This window comes from Antechinus flavipes, chromosome 3 (genome assembly GCF_016432865.1).
Source record: "Antechinus flavipes isolate AdamAnt ecotype Samford, QLD, Australia chromosome 3, AdamAnt_v2, whole genome shotgun sequence".
In the NCBI taxonomy this organism is placed as follows: Eukaryota; Metazoa; Chordata; class Mammalia; order Dasyuromorphia; family Dasyuridae; genus Antechinus; species Antechinus flavipes.
The window spans coordinates 502,786,381-502,801,256 of NC_067400.1; the positions used below are offsets into that span (position 1 = coordinate 502,786,381).

Sequence of the window (14,876 nt, forward strand, 5' to 3'; positions counted from 1 at the left end):
TTGTTTGCTTGTTTTCTTGCCCTTCAACTATGGGTTCTTTGAGAATAGGGCCTGGTTTTTTACCTTTGAATCCTCAGAGCTTTGCACAGTACTCAACACATAGTAAATATTTAATAAATGCTTTTTCATTTGATTTAGCTAGAAATCAAGTGTTGTAGCTGGAGACTAATACTAAAAGTATTATTACAGGTATACCATTTCTATTTTTTTTTTTTTTTTGCTATTGAAAAATGCTTTCTAAATTCTGACTTAAACTGACAGAAATACATTTTCCCTCCCCTGTGATGGGTATCCCAAATGAAGTGTTGGGGAAGGAAAGGAAGAGACCAGGGAGGAATTCCTGGGTGTCAATAACATGAATACTGTCAGTTGTCATCAGAAGGCATTCAAACAAGCATTTAAATTTGCAAAAGATAAGTCACTTTTATAGATCACACATTCCCCAAGTATTCTGAATTGAGAAATAAAGAAAGATTACCTCCTTGGAGGGATTTCCTGCTGTCCCTCCCAAATCTTGAGACTCAGACTAAAAGGCTGTCTATTGCTATACGGATCATTTAGATGTCATGTTTTCTTAAATTGGGATGGGTGTGTGTGTGTGTGTGTGTGTGTGTGTGTGTCTGTGATTTGTCTTTCTTTATATTTCTAATACTTAAGAGAGTTCCTAGGATACAGGAGGTACTTAATAAATGCTTGCTAACTTAACAACTTTTTTTTTTCATAATTGCTGCCTTTCTACAAATTGACTATTTTCACATATAGTTTTTCCCAATCAAGAATTATCCTACAATGATTCTATATTATATAGCTCAAGGAATTCTAAAATGTCAGATCAACCAAAACTGCAGTTGATCCAAAGAGTACAGTGTTCTGTATCACATTTATCACATAATATTATATTTAAAAAATTTTATTATAACCCAGAAAGGTGAGCTAGGAGAATAAGGAAAGTTCAGAATAAAAGATGGAGTAGCTTGAGTATTGGATTGTTATTTACATAGTATTCAAAGCAAACAAAAAAAGTTCTCTAGCATATCAGATAAAAACATAGATAAGAATAGAATGGGATAATAAGAAATGGACAAAATTCATTCTGTATCAAGAAAGAATATATTCACATAAAAAAAATCCATCAAAATGGAAAAGTAGAAAACCCGAAAATTAATGATCACATCTTTAGGTGAAATCGTGTAAACCACATTATGGTAAATTAAAATGACAATCTACATTGGTTACCAAGAACTTTTAATGAAATATTACAACTGAGACACCATTACATTTTTTAAAAATTAAATGAAAAAACAATTTCCATAAGTCAAAATATTAAAAATCTTTTCATTTTTCCCAAATAATCTTCAAACCAATTCTGATTTCTCTTGTTACATGAATGGTACTTCTATTTAAATATACCTTACTTTAATAAAGTAGATGTATTCTTGGGAGGGCAGAGGAAGAAGGTAGTGCAAAAATAAAATTTTAGAGTATCACAATTTAAATGTAATAAAGGACAATATTTCCCTAAAAGAATTCAACAACGAATCATTTTGTGGAATGAAGAATTAATTTACAGTGTAATTTGTTGTTAAGTCAAGTCCGACTCTTTGTGACATATGGACCATAGGATTTTCTTGGCAAAGAAACTAAAATGATTTGTCATTTCCTTCTCCATAGGATTAAGACAAATAGAGAGTAAGTGATTTGCCCAGGATCACATAGCTAATAAGTGTTTGGGGCCAGTTTTGAAGTCAAGCCTTCTTGACTTCATGTCTAACATTCTGTCCACCAAACCACCTCACTGCCTCCTATAATGTAAATACTTTCCCCTTAATTTGTTTATCTTACTCATTAGAATTTTTGGTATATTGGGTTTGCTTAAAATAGAACACACATTAATAATTAATTTTATGATAACTACAGGATTTACACAACTTTCATAAATTAAAAAAACTTATGGTACATTATAAATATTTGGTAATAAGTCTTAACCTTTGTTTTTACAACAATAAAAAGAAAGCCAGGATTTGCTGAATTCAATGAATTATCTAGTTCAGTAAATGGTATGGTCAGAATCTGTCAATTATACCCCATTTACTATCCTTTCCAACCAAGTGCATTCATTTACCCATTCTTACTTACAGGTGATAAATCACCCTATACTAGGAGTAGATATTCTCTGTAAGAAATGTATCAGAAGTTGCTTGATCAAGGAAAAACTGAACTAGTCTGGACTGCCTAACTTGCTCTAATCTCAACTCTAATCTTGATCTCTAGTTTAGAACTTGTTCCAGAATTGCTCCTAATAAATATCCTTTATTCTTCATTTTTAGCCCCATATTACCTCTCTCAGATCCAACTCCTCGCCATCTACAATCTTGACACTGATGGATTTTGATCATTATATGTGTTCTTTCAGATTCTGAACACTCAATTCTGCTATATATTAAGTCTATTTTTTTTAGAAAACACTTTCTACTTTTTATACAATTTTATATCACATATACATCAGATGACGACACAATGTTCATGAACATTTTGACAAGTTCATCAAAATTTCAGAATGTTGCTTCCATAGTGAGTGAATTTCAGTTTATATGGGATGATGACACCCAATTTATCCAATGGTTATCCAATCTGGATAACATCCCAGTTATCCAGAGTCCATTAGCACCATGGTTTCTTTGGCTACATGGATGCAGAGTTCATTTCCTGGATGTTCTCATCAATCTTTAGTCCTAGATTATCAAACCCAAAGCTGGTCAGTTGTGGCACGTTGCTTTCAGGGGGCTCTGCATTTCGAGTAGGGGTAGAACAATATAAGATGAAGCCCACCATGATGACACTGAAGGAAAGAATATACAGCCCTGAAAACTGAGAGGAAAAAATTGGCATTAGGCTTCTGACAGTACTCATTATCAACAATCATGGGGGACACTGTGACACTGAGGATAAAGCATTGGGCATAGAGGCAAAAAATCCAGGTTCAACTTCTACCTCAAACACTTATTGGCTAGGTGATACTAGACAAGTTAAGACTTATTTTGGTCTCAGATTTCAAATCTGAACAATGAAGTTAATAAGAACACCATCCTAAGGAGTGGTTGTGAAGATGAAAATAAGATGACATGAAAAATGCTTTGTAAAACTTAAATTGATGTAGAATTGTGACATTATTATTAAACACATTCCTATATGGCCTTTTGTTAAAATACCATTTCACCCAAACTTTTCTTTTAGCACTTTCAAATTTGCAGAGCCCTTTCGTTTTAGGATGTCATATGAGCTTTAGGATCTCATACTCCATGAGGTGGGTGATACAGGTATCATTATTCCTACTTTACAGATTAGGAAACTGAGGTACAGACAGATGAAGTGACAGGTCCATGGTCACACAATTCATAAATAGCAGAGATAGGATTTTAACCAGGATCTCTCTTATTTCCAAAGCTGTATTGATCTGCTTAGCATGATATATACCATCCCAGTGTTCACTGATGAATCTATAAGCTATAGAGACACTATATGGCAATTTTCCTGTGCATTTGTATACATCAGAGCTTTAGATTTGGAAGGGCTCAGATTTTCAAGCATGAAAACTGAGACCTAGAAAAGTTAATTGAGTTGCTGAAGGTCATATGTAACCTAAGTGTCAAAGAAAGAATTTGAACTAAGGTCCTCTGACTTTAGAATCCAGCATTCTTTCTTCTGTACCCCACTGCCTATGTAGATCCTAACTAGAAGTAGAAATGCTCCACGCTTGGAAACAGTTCACCCTAATCCAGAAACAACCATCTTTAAAACAGAAAAAATGCAGTATCAGAATAGAAACCAAGAAATTCAGCCCAATTCAACTCTGTCCATGATTGAGGTAGATGGGACATAATGTCTTTTGATATTTTATGAGATGGTAGATTTTTAATCTTATTTGTTCTCTTTAAATGATCCAAGATTTGTTTGTGTTTTCACTATTCTCTCCCTTAAATAAAAAACAAAACAAAAGTACACACAAAAAAAAAGTGAAGCACATGTACAAAAGTGCACAATGAGGAAAATTATCAATACCAACAATTAATAATTATTGAACACTATTGTTCAGTCATTTCAGTCATGTCCAATTATTCTCAGTGGTTTGCCATTTCCTTCTCCAGCTCATTTTACAGATGAGGAAAGTGACATAATCAGAGTTTAGTGACTTGCCCAGAGATATATAGCTAAGAAGTATGCGAAGCCAAATTTCAACTCAGATCTTCCTGACATTAGGCCAGCACTCCATCCATTTTGCTACCTACTTGCCCTAAATAGTCTTTTACCTATCTCTGTTTAAATGTATGTGTGTGTGGTGTGTGTGTGTGTGTGTGTGTGTGTGTGTGTGTGTACATTTTTCTGTATCTTTCTCTACCATGTTTTCAATGCATATGGGAGCTAATTATTTTAAATCTGTGTTTGTATAAGTCCATTTAGGCATTTCTTTCCAAAGTTCTTTTTCTTCCTATTTTTTCACTTTCCTTGGTTCATTTGTCTAAGTAGCATCGAGGATCTATAGACTCACCAAATGTTACAGTTTACTCCACCTAGTGATAGTCTTTATGATAGTTCTCTTGCAATGGATTTCCAAATCAGAATGAGAATCAGAAAAACTAAAGACCTTCCCATGATATTAAAGCAACCATCTTCTTTTTTGATTTTATGAACATTGAAGTGTCTTTTCTTTTTTGAATAAGTATAGAAATTCCCAGCTTTTTTCCAAACTATTTCTTCTCTTTCATTAAAACAAAAAGGTGGTTATGAGAAGACAGCTTTCCTCATTCTTTTTTCAGAAGTAGAAGACAATGGTTATGGAATACTGCACATACAGACCTCTTTAGTGTATTGGCTAAGTTTATCGAATTGAATTTTGTTGTTGTCTTTGTTATAAGGGATGACTGAGGAATCAGGAAAGAGAAGATACACTGAGAAATATAGGTGATGTAAAAAAAAAAAAAAAATTGATCAAAATTGACACAGAAAAAGAAACCTATAAAGGGTGGAATAGTTTTTATAGATCTAGATAGTTTACCTTCTTGATCATTGATAGGAATATCCATATAAATAAGATTACAAATATACTGTAGTATTGGAGAATAATTTTTAGATTGCTGTTCAAATCTGAAAGCCTATGTTTCTCTCAAAAATGTTTTAAAACAGAGGTTGGCAAAATAATACTCTTGGGGCAATAAATATTTTTGTTGAATTGGTGATCTGAGAATGTATTTTACATTTTTAAACGTGATAAAACTTTATTTAAAACTTTAAAAGTCCTTTTACCTTACTTATGTTGCTGTTGTTCATTTGCTTCAGTCTTATCTGACTCTTTGTGACCCTTTTTGGAATTTTCTGGCATAGATACTAGAGTAATTTGCCATTTTCTTCCCCAATTCATTTTACAAATGAGGAAACTGAGGTAAGCGGGGTTAAGTGACTTGACCATAGTCACACAACCAGTACCTGAATCCAGATTTAAACTCGGGAAGATGTCTTCCTGACTACAGGCCTGACATTCTACTCTCTGTGTCACCTAGCTGCCCTCTTAGCTCATAAGCTATTCAAAAATAGGCAGTTGTTTTCCAATAATCTGTTTTAAAATGACAGTGTGATAAAGACAAAATTTTGCTCTATTTCATCTCTGTTTAGAAAGAAAAGAGAGAGTATCTTTTCACTCATATGGAAATGCATTTTGAGTAACTCAGAAAACTTATCCCAAGCCTAGCATGGAAGCATGATGTAGCTGTGGGAAAGGGTTTCAATTATCTGGCCACCCACCAGAATTCTCTCTGATAAAATTAGAGCTGCTAAGACACACAAGATTTTCTTTAATGATAATTTCAATAAGGAAAATTTTTAATCTGCATCTGATTTTTACCATCTGATAAACACTGTTTGCTGAGTTGGAAATAGTGAGAACTTTGTGGGGAAGTGATCATTCCAGCCTAGAATTTGTGGTACAAGGAAAGAAAAACTGGAAACAGGTTTGGAAACAAACCTAGATCTTGGGGAAGGGAATTCCAAAATGTTTCAGGAAGAAGAGGTAGGATTCCATGGATTAAAATGCTACAGAATAGAATTCTGGGAAAATGGCAGAGTAAATTAGAAAATCCTAAACTTTCCAGATCCTCTCCATAAACAAGACAAAATAGTGCCTCAGGGAGAATGTGGAGTGGTAAAAAATAAACAAGAGTTGGGGCAGAACAGTAGTCCTCCTGGGACAGTCTGAGAAGATCTGAAAAAAAGATACCAGGATGATTTTGCCTGTGCAAAGCAGAAACTCCTCCAGGCTAACTCCACAGAAACTGCAAGTAATAAGCATTAGAACTAGTTGGATAAGGAGGTAGCCACCACCCAAGCCAAAGGAATCATCACATTGGGGACAATGTAGAAGTCAGGCATCTAAATGTGTGTGGGGGAAGAAAGGATTGAGGGAAACTCTACTAAGGGACATGACCCTGACGGAGAAGGGAACCAGGACACAACAGGAGAGTGCAGAATCAGTGGGGCAGAGGTGTTACTGGCATCAGGCACTTACAGAAGGGCAGAGTTCTTGGTTTCATTCCAGGCCAGAGACAGTGGGTAGAGGTAAAGCAGAAGAGTCAGGAGAGAGAAGAAATAAGAGGCATATACAAACATAAAATTAAAATGAGGAGTAGAATTTATTAAGAAAAAAAAGGCAAAAAATCATGATCTTATTTAAAGTTAAAGCTAAAATAGATTTAATCAAAAGAAAATAATGAGAAAACTACACTATACTTCAGTCATATTAATATATCATTTTAAATTATTTTAAATAACTAGACAGTATAAGGTTGGAACATTTCTGGGGTGTAGGAAAAAATGAATTGTTAGATTTAGAAAAATATGGAAAGAGTTGAACATATGAAGGACGATGTTATCCACTTTCAGAGAAACAGAGGACAAACAAATATAGGTCTTACACAGATAGATAGATAGATAATTATGTACAATTATGTATATATATATGTATATGTCTGTGTGCATGTATGTATGTCTCTGCACTTAATTGTCTTCTTGGGGGAGAGGAGAGAGGAAGAGGGAAAAAGAATAAAATAAAAAGTACTCAGAAGAGAACAAAAGAAAACCTACAAGGAAGCAAAGAAAGGATGGATGGCTCTGAACATAATATATAGAATTTATTATTAAGGCTTTCTTGAAATGGAAATTTATCACTTTATATTTTGAATCCTCACTTATATTCTGCTGTGCACCTGAAATTTTTTTTTCTTTTCCTATTTTGTATTTAGGTTTAAAACAAGTTATTTTTTTTAAATACTAAAGAGAAAGGTAGCTAAGGAGAGACAGGAAAGAAGATCTTAAGAAATTATGAAGATGAAAAGAGAAACAATTACAATGAAGAATAGTAGTATTCCAAAAAGACCAACATGAATGTACAGGAGTCTCAACTTAGATTTTTTAAAGAATGTTCAGAAAAATGGAAGCAAGGATAGGGAATAGAGAGAAGCATAGAATCTGTGATTGATTGCTTTAAGAAACTTATAGATAAGAAATCTTCCATTATAATTGGAAATTTCCATTTTCTCTGCAAGGTCCAATAAGGTCTTATTCATTGAAGATTTGCCTAAAGGACTAATAAGTTAAATGACTTGTCGAGGGTCATACCAGTAAGTGTCAAAGATGGGACTTGGACTCAGATCTTCCTAGTTTCAAAACTGGTTATGACATCCTCTAAGATTAGTAGGTAAGCTAAGGATAGTTAGAAAAGCTAAAGAAAAGGTTGTGTTCTTTTGTTTTGTTTTTAATTTGTAGTAAGGAAAAGAAGATGGCCCCCCAAAATAGAAATATTGTTTGGGATAAAAGGAATTGATAATGACAAAAAAGAAGGAAGAAAATCTTTCTTCTTATTTTGCTTCCTTTTTTCCTGCCGAGGAGAATAAGTATTACTCGAAAAATAACAGAAAAAAAATGGTTAACAGGGAGTTGATGCCCAAGGTAAGAAAGGAAATAAGCAAGTGCCTATATCTTCTGAAGAAATTCAAAGTATTGAAGAGCTAATATTTCAGGTCCTAAAAGAAATAACTCATGTGATTGCTGACTGAGCCCCTTCTGGACCTTCAAAAGATTATGGAGAATGAGAAATATGAAGAGTATAACAGGATTGAAGAAATTTTCTTATTTTTTTTAAAAGATAAGAGAATTAATCCTCCAAACATAGAACAGTGAGCTTTACTTTAACCCCTAGCAAAACATTATTATAATACATAACTGAAATGATGGCCAGTGAATGTGTAGAAAGAAAACATTAATTACAAAGATCCTACCTAGCTTTATTCATCAAACAATAAACATTTATTAAATGCCTGTGTGTTGGGCATATTTTTTAAAAAACAGATTTACACGACAAGTATATCAGTGTAATTCTATCATTATGGCTTATGCTTTAGCATCTCATTAAGCAAAATCTTTATTCTTATGGAAAATATGAAGAGATATGGACTAGACTATAAGATAATTAAATGGATTCAGTACTAGTTAAATGACTAGACTTAAGGATTCATCATTACTGGCTTAATATCAACTTGGAAGAAGTTTCTAGTGCAGTACCACAGAAATCTTTGGTCTTGTGTGATTTAAAATTTGTATCAATGAGTTAGGTAAGAGCATTGATTGAACAAATTACATTTCTGAATCACAAAGGTGGGAGAAATAATTGATACAATGACGAAGGAAGTCAGAATTCTGAAAGTCAGACTAGAATACTGAGTCAAACTGAATAAGATGAAATGAACAGGAAGAAATTAAAGCTAAAGGAAAATCTGATCAGAATCAAGTAAATCATGACAATATAAAATGAAGAGAATTGTTCATTAGATACTGGAATATAAAAACTTCAGAAAAAACTTTCAGCCTTTTCTACTGAACATGGGTTATCCTGAATTAAATGATCTTTTATATAACTGCATTAATAAAAAATAGAACTTCACTTTTTTCAGTAAGTAAATTTCAACTACCCAAATGCAGACATAACTCCCTAAGAGAGTTAAAAACACTCCTACAGGATTCACTTTGCATTATCATTATCCAATTTTGGCAATGGAAGTCTTAAAGTACCATATCAGAGATCCAAAACTGAACTGTGTGAATCAATGATCTAATTCAATGTTACATGAAATTTCTTGTGAACATAAGAAACTATAATTTAATAATAGATTATTATGCTATAGAGTAGCAATAAACATGCTTTCAGCTTTAGAACCTTAATCAATTATGACATAACAGCCAGTTATAATCAAATATAGGCCTTGCTAAGAAGAAAAGCTTTAAGTCTCTTGAATAGTGTCTTCTAACAATTTACTCATCTCAATGATCAATCCCTTCAACTAGGAACATGTAGAGCTCCAAAAAAGAGCACTCACTATAAAATAACCTTACTTGTATACATATATAGATCAGTGTCCCCTGAAACCCTGCTCTGATTCTCCATCATTGAATGAAGGTAGCCCTAGATTCTTAAAAGTCAAGCCACAAGAGCATTCATCTTGGCAGGCCCAGAGAGCTCAACAATAGACTATGTGGCTAAAATTACAAGAAAGTGATTGGAGGGAGGTGGGGGAAAGTAGCAATTTGCAGTTAGAGAGAGAGGATTCACCCTGATTCTACCACAAAATCACAAATTCTTGAAATGTGAGGGTGACTTGAAAAGGACAAAGCAACAAAACTGCTACCAAAGGCTAGTTGTCAAGTAAAAGCCACCATTTCAGCAACAAACTCAAATGATTATGATTGTAAAATTTGTCAGCCAATGAATTTTCTTTATTAATTGTGTGTGTGTAGCATACTATGCAAAGCAGCATGGGGCAGGGGGAATAACTATGATTTCTTCATTTTTGTCTTTGCATCCTTAGTTACTAGTAAATATAGATAGATAGATAGATAGATAGATAGATAGATAGATAGATATAATAAGTGCTAAAAGAAATGTTTGTTGATATTTTAATATGGAAAATTCCCAGTGTGACATTCTTTCCTCTGATATATATTGCAACCATCACTGTCTAGTATTAAAGAATTGCCATGGGACACTGAGAGGTTAAGTGATTATGTGTCAGAGGAAAGACTTGAACTTAAAACTGCCTTTATCCATTGCAAATTCTGCCTCTCACTCAGCACCATAAGGGGATACGATACAAAAGAAAAAGAAGATGGTTCCTCAGGAGTTTGCAAACTAATTGACCGATATGGCAAAGGCAAGAAAGTCATATCTTGTTTTTTTTCTTCTTAAATGTGATATTTTAACATGACCAGTGTGAAATTTTATCTTTATAATCTGACATACCAGAAAAATAATAGAACTTGGAGAGAAAATATTTGAGTTCTGGTCCCAATTCAAATGTGTGATATTAGGCAGGTCACTTTTACCTCTCTTTCCTTCAAAACTAAAGAAAGTGAAAGACAATATCTAAAATTCCTCACTGCTCAAAAATTCTATAACTATGTTAATAGAAGAATTAACATCAGAAATGGAGTTATTCTAACTGCTGTCAGTGTAAAAAACAGAAATATGTCTGTCTTCCTACTTTCCTCACCTTATACTTTTCATGTTCTGGTTTGTGAACAGAGGGCATGGAAGGTTAATTGGAAGGGGAGAAAATAATAGGATCTAAGACTCACACAGACCTAGCTATTTTCTCATGCACAGCTCTTAGTATCTTGGCTCCACTCCTGCTTATACAAATTTAGTCTCTCCAAAAGTCATTGCCCTGTAGATATGGCCTCCTCTGCCAAGCAAATTGGCTATGCTTCATTAATTTGAAAGTGCTCTACTGGAGCACTCTCAAATTCTCTGCAGTTCTCTAATTAGAAAATAGCAATAAGGGGAGCAAAAAGGAGTAACTCCTGACCTACTAAGGGCCATAACCCAAAGCTCATTCCTAGGAGGTGATGAGATTTTTTTTTAAGTCTGAATTTTTCAAAAAGAAAAAAAATACACTTACTTCACATTTGTAACAAGAAACTTTTTGGGAAGCATGCCAAGTATATATCCAAACATCTACTTGCTTTCTGTTGTTGTTCAGTCATTTTTAGTCATATCAGCTCTTTGTGATCCTATTTGAGATTTTCTTGGCAAAGATACTAGCTTGCCATTTCCTTCTCCAACTCAGTTTACAGATGAGGAAACTAAGGCAAATAGGATTAAGTGACTTAACATGGGCCACACAACTGTCTGAGGTCAGATTTTAACTCAGGAAGATGAGGCTCAACATTCTATCTACTGCATTACCTAGCTGCTTACCTTATATCCAAAAAGAAAGAGTCCAAAAAAAAGGCTGTAGAGATCAGCAGTTAGGATGCCCAGGTTGACCGAGGTAGCACTCGTGACTTTGATAACTACTGGCATGAAGCTATACAGACAAAACATACACAGGGCAAAGGCCACAAATAGTAATGCTGCAAAAAATAAAAAAAATAAAAATAACACATGACATCATAGGTGGAGAAATATTCCATTTAGCACATTTAGCAAATATTTGTTAGATGTGGATTATATAGAGAGTAATAGCTTGAATGATGAGGGAGATTTAAAAAATAAAGTTTAGATAAGCTACAGTGGATACTCTGGTAAGGAATATGGTGCATATTCAAAAATTGGATTAAAAAGTAATATAAAATTAGTGCATAATAGAAGTGAGAGCAGGGTTATGTGGAACAGGAGAGTCTAGTCTCTGGAAAAGTCATGTTAAAGGTACACATATGTTGGTAGCATATAGTAATATTCTTTCCTAGTAATATCCAGTCAGTAAAGTGGAGAAACCAAGGTTTCTAAGGTTGGGGAGTGGGAGGAAGGTAAGGAAAGAGGAGAGAGAGCAGGAGAAGATAAACATATTTCTAGTTTAGGGGCAAGAAATCTCTGGGAGGAAGCCAAATGAGAAGATTGGAATAGATGATCTTAAAAGTGCCCTTGAGCTTTAAAATTCACTTCTAGGATGGTTAACAGACTTGGGAAGGGGGTTGTTTATTCTCCTCAACTCAAATCAAAAGAAATCTGCTGCCTTTCTCTGCCTTTCCAAATCAGCAGAGCAAAGCTTTCTAATTATTTAGCTCATTAATTTGCTCGGAAGTCAGAGGTCACTTAATCATTACCAGAAAATTGGGCCTAGTCTGCAGCAGTCACCCTTTTTCAGAGGTGCTGATGAATATTCCCAAATGGGTCTCCACACCTGAGATTTTGCCTATCTACAAATACTATTTGCTAGTAAAGCTTTAGAGATTCTAGAAAAGGGATTCAATTATATGCCAGAGAGGACTTTTTTCGGTCAAAGACTCTAAAATTCTATGACTGAATGGGATTTGATATTATTTTTTTTTTTTTTGCATGTCCTGTTCCCACCCTTCAATTAAACGTTAGCTACTTGAGGCCAGAACTGTTTCATTTCTGTTTTTGCATTCCCAATGCCTGATGTTATCATTGTTCAATCCCATTTGACTCTCTGTGACCCCGTTTTAAGTTTTCTTGGCAAAGATAATGGAGTGTTTTGCTACTTTCTTCTCCGATTCATTTGATAGATGAGGAAACTGAGGTAAACAATGACTTGCTGACCAGTCATCCAGCTGGTAAGTGTCTGAGACCAGATTTGAACTCCTTATGATGAGTATTCTTGAATCTAGGCCAGCATGACTCTATCCACTAGGCCACCTAGTTAATACTTGACATAGCTGGTTTTTAATAACTGTTTTCTAGAATTGCCTGAGGCATTGAAAGGGCAGGTGACTTATTCAGGATCACTCAGCCAATATGTATCCAATAGCAGGATCTAAACTCACATCTTCCTGACTTTGAAAATAGTTCTCTATAAATTATGTTATGCACTGTTGTGATTATTATAAACTGTAGCAACCTATTTTTTTAGTTCCTGATTGGCTCTGGCTCTGAATCAAAAATTTCTAGAATGTTAAAGGGGTTGGATAAATCCAAAGTCCCTTATCTCTACTGTCTGCTGCTAATGAAGTACATGAGGCCAGTACCTTGTTATAGAACAAGAGATAATGAAAGGGCAGTGATCCAGACTAGATCACTTAATCAAAAATTCTTTTTTTTAACTGAATTATATAGATTCTGTAGGTGCATTGCTTTGAAATTCATTATTACAGATAATTTCTGTAGGAATTTAGGTTGCTAGAAATTATCTGACCCACATCATGTATCTTAAAACAGGTCTCAATGTGAGTTATAGCTAGAGACTTTCTCTACAAAATCAGTTCTTCACAAGGGATGTTCCATCTTACTAATAAGCAAGGTTGCATGATGTAGTAGTGGAAAGAAAACAGGGCAGAATCCAACAAGATCTGAGTCCAAATACTGCCTCTGACACTACTTGTATGACTACAGACAATTCACTTCATCTTTTTGATTCTTCATTTCTTTATCTGAAAATTGGGAATAATAATACTATAGTACCTCTCTATAAGATGATTATGAGGATCAAATGAGAGTATTATTTATGCAAACTTGAAAGTGGTATGTAAATATAAGTGTTCATATTATCACAAGAAAATTCATTGAATTCAATCCAATCTAACAAGTATTTATTCAGTACCTACCATGCACAACACTTTGTACTAGGGACCATGGATACAAAGACAAAACCAAAAAAGAATTTTTGCCTTCAAGGAACTTACATTCAGGAATTCAGCATATAAAGAATATATACTACAATTTAGAAAGAAGAAGTAAGAGTTAAGATTAAAGAAGGAGAAGTATTTGAAAACTTTTCATTCATCTTTACAAAATCATGAGATGTTCACCATGGTAATCAATCCTAAGGTTTCCTTGAACCACTGATAATCAATACTTATAGAATCAAATTCCATTTGTTTTAACCAGGGAGGAAAGGAGAGAAGGAAGGGAGGAAGGAAGGAAGGGAGGAAGGAAGGAAGGAAGGGAGGAAGGAAGGAAGGGAGGAAGGAAGGGAGGAAAGGAGGAAGGAAGAAAAGAAGGAAGAAAAGGAGGAAGGAGGGAAGGAAGGAGGGAAGGAAGAGTAATGGTTCAAGGAAATGTTGGATTAACTACCATGACATTGTTTATTAAATATCTCATGATTTTGTAAAAGTCTTCCAATGCAGCTTTTTTCCCTGAATGCATTTAGTTGATCAACAAGCATTTATTGAATACCTACTATGTGCTGAGCACTGTGTTAGACTTCCATTCACTGCCTTCCATCCCAATCCATACATATTTAATAACTCCTTATGATCTCAGGATCAGATATAAAAATTATCTCCCTGGCATTTAAAGCCCTTCACAATTTAACCTGACCATTGCCTACGTTTACAATCTTCTTATACTTTACTTCCCTCCATATCTCTTATGACTAGCCACATTGGCCTCCTGGCTAGCTATTTCTTACACATGATTATGCCCTGACTATACATTTGCACTAGCTATTCCTTTTGCCTGAAGTGCTCTCCTTCCTCACCTCCAAGTTCTAGATTTCCTGCCTTCCTTCAAAACTTAGCTCAAATCCCATCTTTTGGAGTTGGGTTCTCCCCCAGGTTCCTTCATCCCAATAGTAGTCCCTTCACTCTGAGATTATCTTCCATTTATGATATTGAAATAGATATAGCTATATATACCATCTATGTACATGGTTATTTGCATATTGTCTCTCCTCATACGTATACTTTGAGGACAGGGACAATGTTTTTGCCTTTCTTTATATCCCTAACACTTAACACAGTGCTTGATACATAGTAATTGTATAATATATACTGTTTTTGATTGACTGATTTGGATATGTGGACTAAGAATGAGAAGTCTTAGATGTCTGCATGACTGGCAGAATGATAGTAAACTAGAAAGCAATAGGGAAATTCTG

General features: G+C 34.4%; 1 protein-coding gene across 1 annotated transcript in view; it reads right to left on the reverse strand.

Moving 5' to 3' along the window:
* Positions 1-1,087: 1,087 nt before the first annotated feature.
* Positions 1,088-14,876, reverse strand: part of SLC35F2 (solute carrier family 35 member F2) — a 66,155-nt gene continuing 52,366 nt past the window's right edge. Inside the window, exons 7-8 of the mRNA XM_051986928.1 lie at positions 11,297-11,451; positions 1,088-2,868 (exon numbers count right to left, since the gene is read on the reverse strand). Coding sequence (XP_051842888.1) covers positions 2,683-2,868; positions 11,297-11,451 — 341 coding nt within the window. The 3' untranslated portion in view covers positions 1,088-2,682. The remainder of the gene's footprint in view (positions 2,869-11,296; positions 11,452-14,876) is intronic.